The 18891-nt window shown below is 36.4% G+C and overlaps 3 protein-coding genes across 3 annotated transcripts; all 3 read right to left on the bottom strand.

The window, feature by feature from the left end:
- Positions 1-2834: 2834 nt before the first annotated feature.
- Positions 2835-5399, bottom strand: LOC138694168 (cytochrome b-like). The gene is made up of 2 exons (XM_069817747.1): positions 5327-5399; positions 2835-3517 (listed from the first exon to the last, which is right to left on the bottom strand). Exons 1-2 carry the CDS (start codon positions 5397-5399, stop codon positions 2835-2837), a joined length of 756 nt encoding a protein of 251 aa, XP_069673848.1.
- Positions 5400-5766: 367 nt separating this feature from the next.
- LOC138694167 (uncharacterized) lies at positions 5767-6984 on the bottom strand. Its single transcript, XM_069817746.1, has one exon. The coding sequence runs from the start codon at positions 6982-6984 to the stop codon at positions 5767-5769; it is 1218 nt and encodes a 405-aa protein (XP_069673847.1).
- A 459-nt stretch (positions 6985-7443) lies between these two features.
- LOC138694169 (uncharacterized) lies at positions 7444-15306 on the bottom strand. Its single transcript, XM_069817748.1, has 2 exons — positions 14230-15306; positions 7444-7482 (listed from the first exon to the last, which is right to left on the bottom strand). The coding sequence occupies exons 1-2, from the start codon at positions 15304-15306 to the stop codon at positions 7444-7446; spliced, it is 1116 nt and encodes a 371-aa protein (XP_069673849.1).
- Between the last annotated feature and the right edge of the window lie 3585 nt (positions 15307-18891).

Genomic DNA, 18891 nt, shown 5'->3' with positions numbered 1-18891 from the left:
CAGCAGGATGTGTGTGTACCTCTCCTTCGCCTCTTCTTCGGCTACTCTAATCTGACTCTTTTTCTCTAACCCTGCTTCAATCTGCCTACCCTGCCAAACCCTGCCGGAATTCCGGAATTCAGAGATCCCATCTCTCGCGTTCTCTCGCCTGTCCCTCCGTGACATTCTCTCACTTCGCTCTCCTCTCTCATCTCCCTTCCTCTCTTCGTCTCATTGCTCCTCTCTCCTCTGTCCGATTCTCTCCTCGAGCGTTCTCGAGCCTGTCCCGGTCGCAAATCTAGCCCAGCAAAACGTCCCTGCGAATCGAACTGAAGGCAACGAACCTTCACGGGTGCGTTAAGAATTGCTAAGATTTACAACCTGGTAGAAACCGAGAACGCTTGGTCGTGGGATTGAAACTTTTAATATGTTCTTTTACTCAATGCACATGCATGGTTTATTAGACCGTGTGACACCATACGAAACCAGGTCCAAACGAATTACACTTCTCTTGACTTGCAACAAGAGAGGTTCCCTTATTCTTTAGTGCTCCTATTCTCCCACCCTCTTTGGGGCGGCTCGCCGGAGGTAGTTTGCGCATAGCTAAATAATAAGATCACCCCTTCCGCTTTCTCAAGGCGGGGCTCCCCATCGTTAAATACTTCGTAGAAATTGCTAGGCCGATAGAGACATCAACACATATGTATAGTCACTCGCTCCTTTTCCCATTTGCAGGATGTCTAGGACATTCTTCCCATCTGGATGAATATACCTTTAAGTATACCCTTCTAGAGTTTAAATAATCTTAGGGAATTTCTCTCCCCTACATTGTAGATATGCAAATATTGGTACCTCCCTTGGCCCATCCTTCGCACATCTCACAAGAGGTTTAAGAATTCCGACGCGGAGAGAGTTTAAGCGAGGCCCTCAAGTAGTCAAAACTCACTCTATCCCCAGCGTATACTTCCACCACGGCCTATGCCACCCGTCCTTCCGTACTGTCCGAACTCTCTTACGATGTTAATATTTGCATATTAACGATCCCTTGTACCCCCACTCCTCAAGCACAACTTCTCCCTTTTTAAGGGCCAGAACTTAACCCCGTCGGGCACCCTATATTCAAATTAAACAATTTAAACATAAGATTATCTGAACTAAATATTTCCTGCGATCGGCCAAAAAGATTTCTATTATTTTCCACAGTTTACTCTCTTTACGGGCAATATGGTACCTACAATAAGAGAGACTGCTTACGGGTTTTCATATACGTCTAGTCTTGCAATCGGTGGACCATAATTAGTAATGACTAATTTCATAATCCTTCATAAAATAAAATCTCTCTACTATTCGTACATGAAAATCGTTTTTTTTCCAAACTTGATTTAATTAGTAACTTTTCAGAATTTAATTAGTAAAATTGCCTCTACTAATTAATTAGTAATTTTAACAATTTACAAGAATTCGTGCAACATTTTCGTGAACAATTTCATGTAACATTTCATTCAAGAATATTTATCATAAATATCTTTCATTCAAAACAAGAATTTACAAGGAATCCTTACATTCTTCATTCAATGTTTACTTTATCCAATCATTTCATTCCTCACTCGTCTCACTGCTCCTCATATCCTCACTTCATTCTTGAAACATTCAATATTTCACTCATCATTACATGAGAGAGTTTGTATCATGTTGAACAATTTACTCAATTCTTCGTAACTTCTTCAACATTCCAGCAGGATGTGTGTGTGTGTACACCTCTGGTACCTACTGAAGGTAGGTAGGGTGTATCCCTCTGATACCCTGAAAGGTATTACAGAAGGTAAGACCTGAAAGGACAGGATGTACCTGGAGAGTATACTCCCTCTCGGATGCATCGGTATAAAAGATGTATACGAGATAGTGTACCCGGAAGGTACATGGGTGGATTAATCAACAGTGGATCGTGATCTATTAAGATCGAGTGTGGTGTGCGTAGACAATTAATACTTGAAGTATACATGCGAGTATACGAAACTTCTGTCTCTGTGTTGAGCAGATAATTCCGTAAGATTTTAGTATAAACATTTATCACCAAAGATTTATCCATTACAATATTAAACACTATTCCCAATGCCAAAGTTAAATAAAGTATACATTAACCTACACCTTTCTGTTCCGTAGTCCTATTACCCCCATCTTGATGATGCGGGTTAGGATTCCGATAACAGCAGGATGTGTGTGTACCTCTCCTCCTGATCTCCATCTCTATAATACTCCTACTCCACACTCTCTAGTGTACAGTGTACACTATCTCGTATGCAGTCTGTGTCTATGACACCCTACCCTTTCAGGGTATCAGAGGGATACACCCTACCTACCTTCAGTAGGTACCAGAGGTGTACACACACACACATCCTGCTGGAATGTTGAAGAAGTTACGAAGAATTGAGTAAATTGTTCAACATGATACAAACTCTCTCATGTAATGATGAGTGAAATATTGAATGTTTCAAGAATGAAGTGAGGATATGAGGAGCAGTGAGACGAGTGAGGAATGAAATGGCTGGATAAAGTAAACATTGAATGAAGAATGCAATGAATCTTAACTAGGAAATTATTTGAGTTAACAAGTACTCTTATTAAGTTTCTTATAGGTTATACCCTTGTTTAAGTTCAATATTTAAATTGAAAGTCCTATCCCAGTTATCAGCATGAGTACTAAATTAGCACCCAACAGACTTCCAAAGTTCCATAAATAGGATATATTTATAGGGGTAGGAAGATCTATGAGGGATGCATAAGCCATTCTTTTTAAGCTTAGAATCTAGATTTTTGAATTTGTCTCTGGACTGTGTATTTCTACAGTCTCTTATTTATATCTGAGTGGTATACTCTGGTACTATACTTAAAGGTGTTACTAGGGGGTCTGCCTGGATATTGTTATCAGGATGGGATAACCAATTAGGCACCCAGCATACAAGCCATACTAAGACTCCTATATAAATTATTAAAGTAATCATATCTTTTATAGTAAAATAAGGGTGGAATCTTATACAGTCTGGATCAGTCCCACTGGGATTACTACTACCGAATTCATGTAGCAGGATTAAATGTATGCATACTACTACAAGAAGTATAAAAGGTAATAAATAATGTAAAGAATAAAATCTGTTTAAAGTGGGATTGTCTACACTATAGCCTCCCCATAATGCTTGGACTAAGGTGTCACTTATTACACTGAATAGGTTAGTGATCACAGTTGCCCCCCAATAGGACATTTGTCCCCAAGGTAGAACGTATCCTAAAAAGGCGGTCATTATCATCAATAAAAATATGACTACCCCTGACAACCACAACCAGCTAAATTGATAAGATTGATAATACAATCCTCTTGCCATATGTAAATATACTAGAGCAAAAAATACACTAGCACCATTTGCGTGTAGATATTTCAACCAGTATCCTCCCGCTACGTCCCGAAGAATGTTTTCTATACTTTCAAAAGCTAAACTTATGTGACCACAGTAATGCCACGTCTTGCGTAAGAGAAATGATTCTATTTAAATACAAAATAAGATAAAACTTTCGACTACAGGTTCCCCTGCAGTGACTTTGTGGCGACTTAACTCACATTACATGAGCTTGACGGACAATGTGAGCAATATGGCTACATTCATGCAAATGCATTACTTACAACTTCACGCTTGAACCTAAGTGAAATCAGGGATTTCACATCTGCTTCTGTAATACAGCGCTCTTGCGTACTGCGGTGCAAGTGCCACCCTACATAAAACCATGAAACTTGCCTTATATCGATCTTCGAAAGCTTATCTAGATCTCCCTTTTACTCGGCAGCCATGCAATACTTGTATTGTAGGTAAGAGAGGATAAACTCATTAAGCCTCACACTCAGCTGTGTTCACCATACCCGTCAGATAGCTTCCATTTCTTTCCACGAATACTCTGGTACTTCATTCTCCACATCCAGCGATGTCTACCTAGTTCCCTAATCTGCTTCGATACCTTACGCTTTTTAAAATGAGCTTGTTAACAATAGTCTTTGTATTCCTATCAGTTGCGGGATTTTAGCCATACTCCTAAGTTCTATTATTGTTTTAATTTTTTAGCCTACTACCTTTTAAATTTGAGAATGAAATAAAATATAGACTGACGTTCACGTATAACCGCTACAGCTGGCACGTGATTGGTAACGCCAAACTCCACACCCCGGTGTTATGTCATTAACATCTGTGCCACACAATCTTAGTACTACTATTCAGCCCGAGGACTCGTATTGAGGGGGTTTCTGTTAGAATCCTATCCGATCTACTAGTAAGAAACAATTCTCCCCTTTTTAATTAATTGTCATTAAGTATGCACAAGGTTGGAACGCCCATATAACGGTCCACTATCACAACCGTTTCTTGCAAAATGTAGAAATGCTTACATCTCATGCAACCTTTCTCAAGACTTTCACTCTTGATAATAATTAGCTCATTAAAGATATTTAGATAATTAAGAATCATTACACTCTTCATTCAATGTTTACTTTATCCAATCATTTCATTCCTCACTCGTCTCACTGCTCCTCATATCCTCACTTCATTCTTGAAACATTCAATATTTCACTCATCATTACATGAGAGAGTTTGTATCATGTTGAACAATTTACTCAATTCTTCGTAACTTCTTCAACATTCCAGCAGGATGTGTGTGTGTGTACACCTCTGGTACCTACTGAAGGTAGGTAGGGTGTATCCCTCTGATACCCTGAAAGGTATTACAGAAGGTAAGACCTGAAAGGACAGGATGTACCTGGAGAGTATACTCCCTCTCGGATGCATCGGTATAAAAGATGTATACGAGATAGTGTACCCGGAAGGTACATGGGTGGAAATGTTCCTGAAAGATGTGCTACTTGATCTAAATGTTATAATTGTACCCCAATCCCACCCGTATTAAATACATAAATGCACGACACCCCCCGTTTATATGGAGGCTACCTTGAGGGGTCAAGGATGCGAACTTTACGCGGCATCACACATGTCGTTCTATCAAGGTAATAAAAGATTTAAGGTTGATAGACCTATCTCAAGGCCTAAGGAAAAGGTTTTAGCGTGCGAACACCGCTATCGTAAGTTTATATAATTAAATATATCGTAAATCCCCAAAGTCTAACCCTTATAAAATCTTCTACATCTATCAAAAAGAAACTTTTAACAATTCCTACATTCCATATAGCATATAAAACTATACACTATCCCCTTATTAAAGTTTGGCCATACAGTAACAATGAATACTGTTTACACCAATATTAAACCCATTCTCATTCCTACTCCACATCCAAACATTTCCACCCATGTACCTTCCGGGTACACTATCTCGTATACATCTTTTATACCGATGCATCCGAGAGGGAGTATACTCTCCAGGTACATCCTGTCCTTTCAGGTCTTACCTTCTGTAATACCTTTCAGGGTATCAGAGGGATACACCCTACCTACCTTCAGTAGGTACCAGAGGTGTACACACACACACATCCTGCTGGAATGTTGAAGAAGTTACGAAGAATTGAGTAAATTGTTCAACATGATACAAACTCTCTCATGTAATGATGAGTGAAATATTGAATGTTTCAAGAATGAAGTGAGGATATGAGGAGCAGTGAGACGAGTGAGGAATGAAATGGCTGGATAAAGTAAACATTGAATGAAGAATGCAATGAATCTTAATTATCTAAATAATCTAAATGTATGAGCAAATATACAATGTATGTAATACTTTAGAACAATTTCATGTAACATTTCATTCAGGAATAATTTTATCACAACAAATTATACTGTCTTCAGCGGTTATGTGGCGCCTACTTATGACATCTACTGGATCCCCTTTATGATTTTGTATTAGATTCATAACAAACATTATGAAACTGGCCAAAGTCAATACGCTACCACAAGCAGCAATAGAGGACCATTCATTTGTGGTGATTTCAGGTATTCTTCTGGGTACACCAGCTATACCCCAGAAGTGCATTGGTAGGAATATTAAATTCACACCGATTGTAAATGTTATTACAAAAACTGTATTTTGGAATTCATTTAACATTCTTCCTGTGAATTTACCGTGCCAATAAATTATTGCAGATAATAAAGCGTACACCGCCCCTAATGATAATACATAATGAAAATGTCCTACTACATAGTATGTATCGTGAAAATAAGTGTCCAAAGGTGCTTGACTTAATACGATTCCGGTTACACCTCCCATAGTAAATAGTCCAATAAATATAGTAGATAATACATAGCTGCTTATTCTGCTAGATATACCTCCAAGTATTGTAGCTATCCAGCTGAATACCTTTATCCCGGTAGGGATGGCTATTAACATTGTAGCTGCACTAAAGTAGGCTCGAGAGTCTATATCCATCCCTACTGTAAACATGTGATGACTCCAGACTAGACAACCTAAAAAGGCTATAGATAACATGGCATACACCATACCCACTACTCCAAATATGGGTTTCTGGCAAAGTTTGGACAGTATCATGGATATACTTCCAAAAGCCGGCAATATTAGTATATAAACTTCTGGATGACCAAAGAACCAAAAGAGATGTTGCCATAATATAGGATCTCCCCCTCCAACAGGATCAAAGAAAGAAGTGTTAAATCTGCGATCACTAATCATCATAGTTAAACCCCCTGCAAGTACCGGAAGAGTAAGCACAAGAAGAAAAGCAGTGATTGCAATGCTCCAAACTAGTAAAGGGATTTTATGGATTTGGGTATTTCGATATAGAATACAGGTAGACAAGACATTAATACCCCCTGCTATAGAGGATAATCCAGCTAGGTGTAAAGCTAGTATACCATAGTCAGCATAGATTCCACCGTAGGACAAAGGAGGGTACAAAGTCCAACCCGCATCAAGATTTCCACATATCAGCATCACTATGGATATGGGTAATAACCAGAATGCGAAAGCATTTACACGAGGATATGCCATATCTTTACAGCCTAGCATTACTGGTAATAACCAGTTAGCTACCCCTCCCATAAAGGCGGGCATTAGCATATAAAAAATCATTAGTAAGCCATGGTAAGTAATAATAATATTATATTGCTCATAGTTCCCCATTAAAGCCATGGGATTTATTATTTGATATCTTATCATCATGGACATAGCTGTCGCAATTATTCCTGCTATAAAAGAAAATACAAAGTACAAAAGAGCGATATCCTTGGCATTAGTAGACCAGAGGTACCTCTTACTAAAGTAATTTATAACCATTTTCTTTAAAGAAGGTTCAAATATTTGAATAATATCTCTATTATGATCCAAGTTACAAAGGTTTGAATAACCGCATGTTTGATCTCCCAAAAAATAAAATTGAAAGTAATGAGGCCATGTAACACTCTGTTAAGATTTTTAATTCTCTTAAAATCTTCAGGGTTGCACCTTAGGATAAAATATAACATAACACTAGAATCCTGAGGGTACTTCAGGATGGAATGGGTGCACCTTAAAAGGCGAATAAAAACATTAGGGCCATCATTAATGCAAATAATCCTAATGCCTCAGTCAATGCAAAACCCAGTATTGCAGAGTTCATAAGTACTGAACGTAAAGTAGGGTTTCTACTTATTCCTAAAACAAGGGCAGCAAAAATCAAACCTACCCCGATAGCGGCCCCTCCTAAAGCCAGAGTAGCTACCCCTGCAGCTAAAAGTTTGAAAGAATGTAACATCTTTTATATAACATATGGTTAAAACTAAATTTCAAAACATAACTCTCAAAAAGTAATATAGGTGAGAATTCTATAAAGATATGATTTTATTTCTCTCTACTATTCGTACATGAAAATCGTTTTTTTTCCAAACTTGATTTAATTAGTAACTTTTCAGAATTTAATTAGTAAAATTGCCTCTACTAATTAATTAGTAATTTTAACAATTTACAAGAATTCGTGCAACATTTTCGTGAACAATTTCATGTAACATTTCATTCAAGAATATTTATCATAAATATCTTTCATTCAAAACAAGAATTTACAAGGAATCCTTACATTCTTCATTCAATGTTTACTTTATCCAATCATTTCATTCCTCACTCGTCTCACTGCTCCTCATATCCTCACTTCATTCTTGAAACATTCAATATTTCACTCATCATTACATGAGAGAGTTTGTATCATGTTGAACAATTTACTCAATTCTTCGTAACTTCTTCAACATTCCAGCAGGATGTGTGTGTGTGTACACCTCTGGTACCTACTGAAGGTAGGTAGGGTGTATCCCTCTGATACCCTGAAAGGTATTACAGAAGGTAAGACCTGAAAGGACAGGATGTACCTGGAGAGTATACTCCCTCTCGGATGCATCGGTATAAAAGATGTATACGAGATAGTGTACCCGGAAGGTACATGGGTGGATTAATCAACAGTGGATCGTGATCTATTAAGATCGAGTGTGGTGTGCGTAGACAATTAATACTTGAAGTATACATGCGAGTATACGAAACTTCTGTCTCTGTGTTGAGCAGATAATTCCGTAAGATTTTAGTATAAACATTTATCACCAAAGATTTATCCATTACAATATTAAACACTATTCCCAATGCCAAAGTTAAATAAAGTATACATTAACCTACACCTTTCTGTTCCGTAGTCCTATTACCCCCATCTTGATGATGCGGGTTAGGATTCCGATAACAGCAGGATGTGTGTGTACCTCTCCTCCTGATCTCCATCTCTATAATACTCCTACTCCACACTCTCTAGTGTACAGTGTACACTATCTCGTATGCAGTCTGTGTCTATGACACCCTACCCTTTCAGGGTATCAGAGGGATACACCCTACCTACCTTCAGTAGGTACCAGAGGTGTACACACACACACATCCTGCTGGAATGTTGAAGAAGTTACGAAGAATTGAGTAAATTGTTCAACATGATACAAACTCTCTCATGTAATGATGAGTGAAATATTGAATGTTTCAAGAATGAAGTGAGGATATGAGGAGCAGTGAGACGAGTGAGGAATGAAATGGCTGGATAAAGTAAACATTGAATGAAGAATGCAATGAATCTTAACTATTTTTCATTTTGATTTCTTTTAATGTCCATGTTACGACATAATTTGTGTTCCAGTCTCTATAGAAATGGTTATAGTTAGAACTGTTTTTGTAGTATGTTGAAATTCAGGTTATTTGAATTTCTATTGAGTATTTCTATTCTTTCCTACTTATTTACAGTAGTTATGATTAGTAGAGTAGTTTAAACCAGGGTCTACTTCTGTTTAGTCCTCTCGTACTAAAACAGAATGAAATACTTAATATATATCCTGGAGGATAGAAACCCACCTGTATTACTACGGTGTTAACCCAGCTCACGTTACTTTTTAAGTGGAGGACAGCCACACCCTTAGTACCGGCTTTAGCACTAGGATAAGTAGAGCCGACATCGAGGTGCCAATCGTTAGAAACTATTTATTCTATTTACTTAACATTAGCCTGTTATCCCCGGGGTTACTTTATACTTTTCCTTCTGAATGAAGTTTTTATATGAAAGGATAATTCCTCTTCTATATACCAAATATATTGAAGCCAATACTCTCATTCGATGATAGAAATACTGGTTATAGGAGCCGGTTGCACCTCCATTTCGACAGAAGTTAGATTTCCTCTGTTTCCTCCCCAGATGAACTGTCATAAAGATACTTATCTATTTTTGTTACAGTAAAGCACCCGGGGTCTTCTCGTCCTACCAGGATGGAGTGGAACATCTTAACCACTTGAGCAATTTCACCTAGTCTTTTAGTGAGACAACATTCCCATCGTTATACCATTCACAATAACACCATTTAAATGCTGATAATTTAGCTACCTTTGGACCGTCAGGTTTACAGCCGCCGTTCACTGTTTTAGAGCACTTGGCAGGTATCGGTCGATATACTTGAGAAATTACATTGGCATAGACCTATGTTTTTGATAAACAGTCGTGAGATATTTCGAGTTCCTTACTAAAAGTTTTCTGTGGATTATAATTTCCAATCTTCACGATTATGCTCTATCCCGTTCATATTTTTACCTAAGAAAAGGTTGAAAATCGATTGTAAAGACGTCTGTAGATTGTCCTAAGGTTACTTGTGTAGACCTCATCAAAAGTGCAAAGCTTCTAATAGCGGTAGCACTTAGGAGCTACTAAAAAGTATGATTTTATATCTTAATATTAACTTTATTTCTTCATATAATTAGTGATTCAGAGATATTATTAAGATATAATTTAATCATTTAAGGTTTATACCTAATGCACTTACCATATTGTCATAATAAGTGTGATTGGAATAGTATGAATTACTTCACTATTCTCCCTACTTCCATAGGTTTAGTAGCTAACCAGATATCAGCAGACAAGGAAATGGTCTATCACCTCTTCACACTCTTTATGCTTATTTAAATTAAATAAACTCTTTCTCCAGGCACCATCTTATTGAATAAGCTGGGAGAATAAGAAAGTGAAACCTTCTGCTTTCGGGTCTATAGAGGGGTATTGTATAATTTTTATCCCTCTTCAGTTGTCTACGAGCCCCAAAACTTTAATGGGTAACGACTAACTTGTAGTAACTTTTATCATCTATTCTTTTCCCATTGGAAAGTTGCTTAATACAAGTTTCTGTCATTTACTACAAACTAAAAAAGTAAAATAGAGACTGGCAACACGGTAATGATTCGGTGCACTATATCATTTGGAAGTTCATATGATTAAATTTGTTCTTCTTCTAATCTTTCTCCTTCTCCCACCTCGTTTTCGAATAAAAGCGAGATATCGTCTAAATCATCATCCCCATCATAATCTAATAGGGGGATTATATCCCCTACAAGAGATCTATCGAAAAGCATTGGTTAAATGATAAATATTCAATTAAATTTCAAAACATAACTCTCAAAAAGTAAAATAGAGACTGGCAACACGGTAATGATTCGGTGCACTATCTCATTTGGAAGTTTTGTACCTGGGAAAGTTCTCTAATTTATATTTTCTCTTAAGATAAGCAGCACTTCTCACGGGTTTAAGCAAATAGCTTAACTCAGGATTAGATTGGACTTCTTTTAATAAAGCAGGATCTTCTTTAATCTTTTTAGTAATTTCTTCTGGGGTCAAATCTATTAAATCTTTTAATTCTCTTTTATAATCTCCTACTATCAGATTGATATCCCACTCTTCGGACAATTCCCTGGACTTTCTGAAAGGGATATTTTTAACCAGATGAGATCCAAAGTAGGGATTTAAAACCACTTCCCAAAGTTTTCTTTTCATTCTTTCAGATTAGAAATATAGCAAAAGATGTAACATTGAAGATATGCTACCATTATCTCGAAACCTAGAAATATTCCAATCCCAGTCAAGGATATTAAACTAGCTCCTACTATTGATAAAACAATGTGTACCATAAATTTTCCTGCTGCTAAGTTAATAAATAATCGGAGTCCTAAACTTAGAACTCTGTTTAAGTAAGCTATTATCTCTAGTAGAAGCATAGGTATTAACATATAATTACTACCCTCAGGCATAAATTGGTTTACATATTTATAATTATATCTATAAAGGTTATAAATAATGACCCCTCCCATGATTATCCCTGCTGTACCTAAAGCTACCCTAACATCACTAGCCGGAGCTAGGGTGTAAGGTAGAGTACCCATTAGATTACCTATTATCAGAAATACCCCCAATAAGGAATAAGGTAAAAGTATAGTGTAAACAGGGTTCATTATCTTAGCTTTACGCGCTAAATAATAAACTCCACACATTAACAGGACTACCATTGACCACGGAGAGTACGACCTCTCATAAAAGAGTGATGAGCCCTTCATGTTACTTTACATCACGTGGTCTACTACCGGGGTAGTATGCAAATACTTTTTCAAATCTTTTCATTTCTGAGACATTTATAAGAAGAGGGATTAACTTCCAGGTATCTGTTTCAACAATGATTATAATCTTATCTGCAACCGTTCTCAACCCTTTAGAACTATTTAGACTTAAGTTCAATATCTTCACTTGTCCAGTCTTCAGCAATTCAATATCTTGGGAAGTATAAAGATTCTTTAGAACCAGTCTAGCCACTTCGGACACTAGAGGATCATCATAAAACAATCCCAGACTTTCCAATCCATGCAATAACATACTGTGGAAATATTCCATTTTATTTATCATTAACCAATGAAATCTTTTCACATTTAAAGAATTACCCTCATAATTCAAACTTAGATGGTATAATCTTGCCATCCAATGTAGATTATTACATCGATAATGAATATCTGAAACTGGCCTTTCAGATTCAATATCTTTAAAAGGGAATACTAGACCTCTGTCGGTGTTTTGATCAGAGATTTTTCGTAATGGATCTAATTTACTCTCTTTCTCGCAAGAAGATTTTAAATAATCTCCCTTACCACTTCTCCAAATTAAATTTAAATGATCAAAATAGTATCTAAATTTAGGATCAAAATCCAGACTATCGCAAATCTCATCCCAACCAGAATTCCCCCGATAACTATTGAAATAAGCCTGAATACCTTTTGCTACAAGAGAATCTCCCTTTAAAAGTAAAAATTCTTCCAAGAGTTGTTCTGCATCTAAATCTACAGTAGAAATTATCTTAAATAGTAAAAGCTTTCTCAATATCTCTATAAACTTATTATCTTTTAGCATCTCCTCGCTACTCCCATAACTATCTAAAAGTTTTAAGAGGGTAGCTAAATAGTTTACCCAATCTTTGGGTAAATGTATGACTCTCTGAATTCTCAAAATACTTTCTTTAGTATAATCTATCCGAGATTTATCGAGAGTAGAGAGAAGAGGGATAATCAGGGACACAATCTGTACCATAGCTTTCCTTGTTTCAGGGTTCTTCACTTTAGCAAAAAGAGAAGCACGATTCAACATCCTCTTATATAACATATGGTTAAAACTAAATTTCAAAACATAACTCTCAAAAAGTAATATAGGTGAGAATTCTATAAAGATATGATTTTATTTCTCTCTACTATTCGTACATGAAAATCGTTTTTTTTCCAAACTTGATTTAATTAGTAACTTTTCAGAATTTAATTAGTAAAATTGCCTCTACTAATTAATTAGTAATTTTAACAATTTACAAGAATTCGTGCAACATTTTCGTGAACAATTTCATGTAACATTTCATTCAAGAATATTTATCATAAATATCTTTCATTCAAAACAAGAATTTACAAGGAATCCTTACATTCTTCATTCAATGTTTACTTTATCCAATCATTTCATTCCTCACTCGTCTCACTGCTCCTCATATCCTCACTTCATTCTTGAAACATTCAATATTTCACTCATCATTACATGAGAGAGTTTGTATCATGTTGAACAATTTACTCAATTCTTCGTAACTTCTTCAACATTCCAGCAGGATGTGTGTGTGTACCCTGAAAGGTAGTATACCTGAAAGGGTAGGGTTGAGAGTGAGATAAAAGAGTGTAAAGGTGAAAATGCTATAGAAGTGAGATTATAAAATGTATCTAGAAATGTAGAGGGATATGAAACGTGGCGTGGTAAAACCTTCTCAAATGGTGAAATAGACTGGAGATTGAAATATTAAAATTAATGTAAATAAAATCCATTGAATACATCCAAACATTTCCACCCATGTACCTTCCGGGTACACTATCTCGTATACATCTTTTATACCGATGCATCCGAGAGGGAGTATACTCTCCAGGTACATCCTGTCCTTTCAGGTCTTACCTTCTGTAATACCTTTCAGGGTATCAGAGGGATACACCCTACCTACCTTCAGTAGGTACCAGAGGTGTACACACACACACATCCTGCTGGAATGTTGAAGAAGTTACGAAGAATTGAGTAAATTGTTCAACATGATACAAACTCTCTCATGTAATGATGAGTGAAATATTGAATGTTTCAAGAATGAAGTGAGGATATGAGGAGCAGTGAGACGAGTGAGGAATGAAATGGCTGGATAAAGTAAACATTGAATGAAGAATGCAATGAATCTTAATTATCTAAATAATCTAAATGTATGAGCAAATATACAATGTATGTAATACTTTAGAACAATTTCATGTAACATTTCATTCAGGAATAATTTTATCACAACAAATTATACTGTCTTCAGCGGTTATGTGGCGCCTACTTATGACATCTACTGGATCCCCTTTATGATTTTGTATTAGATTCATAACAAACATTATGAAACTGGCCAAAGTCAATACGCTACCACAAGCAGCAATAGAGGACCATTCATTTGTGGTGATTTCAGGTATTCTTCTGGGTACACCAGCTATACCCCAGAAGTGCATTGGTAGGAATATTAAATTCACACCGATTGTAAATGTTATTACAAAAACTGTATTTTGGAATTCATTTAACATTCTTCCTGTGAATTTACCGTGCCAATAAATTATTGCAGATAATAAAGCGTACACCGCCCCTAATGATAATACATAATGAAAATGTCCTACTACATAGTATGTATCGTGAAAATAAGTGTCCAAAGGTGCTTGACTTAATACGATTCCGGTTACACCTCCCATAGTAAATAGTCCAATAAATATAGTAGATAATACATAGCTGCTTATTCTGCTAGATATACCTCCAAGTATTGTAGCTATCCAGCTGAATACCTTTATCCCGGTAGGGATGGCTATTAACATTGTAGCTGCACTAAAGTAGGCTCGAGAGTCTATATCCATCCCTACTGTAAACATGTGATGACTCCAGACTAGACAACCTAAAAAGGCTATAGATAACATGGCATACACCATACCCACTACTCCAAATATGGGTTTCTGGCAAAGTTTGGACAGTATCATGGATATACTTCCAAAAGCCGGCAATATTAGTATATAAACTTCTGGATGACCAAAGAACCAAAAGAGATGTTGCCATAATATAGGATCTCCCCCTCCAACAGGATCAAAGAAAGAAGTGTTAAATCTGCGATCACTAATCATCATAGTTAAACCCCCTGCAAGTACCGGAAGAGTAAGCACAAGAAGAAAAGCAGTGATTGCAATGCTCCAAACTAGTAAAGGGATTTTATGGATTTGGGTATTTCGATATAGAATACAGGTAGACAAGACATTAATACCCCCTGCTATAGAGGATAATCCAGCTAGGTGTAAAGCTAGTATACCATAGTCAGCATAGATTCCACCGTAGGACAAAGGAGGGTACAAAGTCCAACCCGCATCAAGATTTCCACATATCAGCATCACTATGGATATGGGTAATAACCAGAATGCGAAAGCATTTACACGAGGATATGCCATATCTTTACAGCCTAGCATTACTGGTAATAACCAGTTAGCTACCCCTCCCATAAAGGCGGGCATTAGCATATAAAAAATCATTAGTAAGCCATGGTAAGTAATAATAATATTATATTGCTCATAGTTCCCCATTAAAGCCATGGGATTTATTATTTGATATCTTATCATCATGGACATAGCTGTCGCAATTATTCCTGCTATAAAAGAAAATACAAAGTACAAAAGAGCGATATCCTTGGCATTAGTAGACCAGAGGTACCTCTTACTAAAGTAATTTATAACCATTTTCTTTAAAGAAGGTTCAAATATTTGAATAATATCTCTATTATGATCCAAGTTACAAAGGTTTGAATAACCGCATGTTTGATCTCCCAAAAAATAAAATTGAAAGTAATGAGGCCATGTAACACTCTGTTAAGATTTTTAATTCTCTTAAAATCTTCAGGGTTGCACCTTAGGATAAAATATAACATAACACTAGAATCCTGAGGGTACTTCAGGATGGAATGGGTGCACCTTAAAAGGCGAATAAAAACATTAGGGCCATCATTAATGCAAATAATCCTAATGCCTCAGTCAATGCAAAACCCAGTATTGCAGAGTTCATAAGTACTGAACGTAAAGTAGGGTTTCTACTTATTCCTAAAACAAGGGCAGCAAAAATCAAACCTACCCCGATAGCGGCCCCTCCTAAAGCCAGAGTAGCTACCCCTGCAGCTAAAAGTTTGAAAGAATGTAACATCTTTTATATAACATATGGTTAAAACTAAATTTCAAAACATAACTCTCAAAAAGTAATATAGGTGAGAATTCTATAAAGATATGATTTTATTTCTCTCTACTATTCGTACATGAAAATCGTTTTTTTTCCAAACTTGATTTAATTAGTAACTTTTCAGAATTTAATTAGTAAAATTGCCTCTACTAATTAATTAGTAATTTTAACAATTTACAAGAATTCGTGCAACATTTTCGTGAACAATTTCATGTAACATTTCATTCAAGAATATTTATCATAAATATCTTTCATTCAAAACAAGAATTTACAAGGAATCCTTACATTCTTCATTCAATGTTTACTTTATCCAATCATTTCATTCCTCACTCGTCTCACTGCTCCTCATATCCTCACTTCATTCTTGAAACATTCAATATTTCACTCATCATTACATGAGAGAGTTTGTATCATGTTGAACAATTTACTCAATTCTTCGTAACTTCTTCAACATTCCAGCAGGATGTGTGTGTGTGTACACCTCTGGTACCTACTGAAGGTAGGTAGGGTGTATCCCTCTGATACCCTGAAAGGTATTACAGAAGGTAAGACCTGAAAGGACAGGATGTACCTGGAGAGTATACTCCCTCTCGGATGCATCGGTATAAAAGATGTATACGAGATAGTGTACCCGGAAGGTACATGGGTGGATTAATCAACAGTGGATCGTGATCTATTAAGATCGAGTGTGGTGTGCGTAGACAATTAATACTTGAAGTATACATGCGAGTATACGAAACTTCTGTCTCTGTGTTGAGCAGATAATTCCGTAAGATTTTAGTATAAACATTTATCACCAAAGATTTATCCATTACAATATTAAACACTATTCCCAATGCCAAAGTTAAATAAAGTATACATTAACCTACACCTTTCTGTTCCGTAGTCCTATTACCCCCATCTTGATGATGCGGGTTAGGATTCCGATAACAGCAGGATGTGTGTGTACCTCTCCTCCTGATCTCCATCTCTATAATACTCCTACTCCACACTCTCTAGTGTACAGTGTACACTATCTCGTATGCAGTCTGTGTCTATGACACCCTACCCTTTCAGGGTATCAGAGGGATACACCCTACCTACCTTCAGTAGGTACCAGAGGTGTACACACACACACATCCTGCTGGAATGTTGAAGAAGTTACGAAGAATTGAGTAAATTGTTCAACATGATACAAACTCTCTCATGTAATGATGAGTGAAATATTGAATGTTTCAAGAATGAAGTGAGGATATGAGGAGCAGTGAGACGAGTGAGGAATGAAATGGCTGGATAAAGTAAACATTGAATGAAGAATGCAATGAATCTTAACTATTTTTCATTTTGATTTCTTTTAATGTCCATGTTACGACATAATTTGTGTTCCAGTCTCTATAGAAATGGTTATAGTTAGAACTGTTTTTGTAGTATGTTGAAATTCAGGTTATTTGAATTTCTATTGAGTATTTCTATTCTTTCCTACTTATTTACAGTAGTTATGATTAGTAGAGTAGTTTAAACCAGGGTCTACTTCTGTTTAGTCCTCTCGTACTAAAACAGAATGAAATACTTAATATATATCCTGGAGGATAGAAACCCACCTGTATTACTACGGTGTTAACCCAGCTCACGTTACTTTTTAAGTGGAGGACAGCCACACCCTTAGTACCGGCTTTAGCACTAGGATAAGTAGAGCCGACATCGAGGTGCCAATCGTTAGAAACTATTTATTCTATTTACTTAACATTAGCCTGTTATCCCCGGGGTTACTTTATACTTTTCCTTCTGAATGAAGTTTTTATATGAAAGGATAATTCCTCTTCTATATACCAAATATATTGAAGCCAATACTCTCATTCGATGATAGAAATACTGGTTATAGGAGCCGGTTGCACCTCCATTTCGACAGAAGTTAGATTTCCTCTGTTTCCTCCCCAGATGAACTGTCATAAAGATACTTATCTATTTTTGTTACAGTAAAGCACCCGGGGTCTTCTCGTCCTACCAGGATGGAGTGGAACATCTTAACCACTTGAGCAATTTCACCTAGTCTTTTAGTGAGACAACATTCCCATCGTTATACCATTCACAATAACACCATTTAAATGCTGATAATTTAGCTACCTTTGGACCGTCAGGTTTACAGCCGCCGTTCACTGTTTTAGAGCACTTGGCAGGTATCGGTCGATATACTTGAGAAATTACATTGGCATAGACCTATGTTTTTGATAAACAGTCGTGAGATATTTCGAGTTCCTTACTAAAAGTTTTCTGTGGATTATAATTTCCAATCTTCACGATTATGCTCTATCCCGTTCATATTTTTACCTAAGAAAAGGTTGAAAATCGATTGTAAAGACGTCTGTAGATTGTCCTAAGGTTACTTGTGTAGACCTCATCAAAAGTGCAAAGCTTCTAATAGCGGTAGCACTTAGGAGCTACTAAAAAGTATGATTTTATATCTTAATATTAACTTTATTTCTTCATATAATTAGTGATTCAGAGATATTATTAAGATATAATTTAATCATTTAAGGTTTATACCTAATGCACTTACCATATTGTCATAATAAGTGTGATTGGAATAGTATGAATTACTTCACTATTCTCCCTACTTCCATAGGTTTAGTAGCTAACCAGATATCAGCAGACAAGGAAATGGTCTATCACCTCTTCACACTCTTTATGCTTATTTAAATTAAATAAACTCTTTCTCCAGGCACCATCTTATTGAATAAGCTGGGAGAATAAGAAAGTGAAACCTTCTGCTTTCGGGTCTATAGAGGGGTATTGTATAATTTTTATCCCTCTTCAGTTGTCTACGAGCCCCAAAACTTTAATGGGTAACG

This window comes from Periplaneta americana, unplaced genomic scaffold, assembly GCF_040183065.1.
Source record: "Periplaneta americana isolate PAMFEO1 unplaced genomic scaffold, P.americana_PAMFEO1_priV1 scaffold_75, whole genome shotgun sequence".
NCBI lineage: Eukaryota > Metazoa > Arthropoda > Insecta > Blattodea > Blattidae > Periplaneta > Periplaneta americana.
Note: the sequence above shows the minus strand (reverse complement) of the source record. Positions and strands in the feature narration are given on the sequence as shown.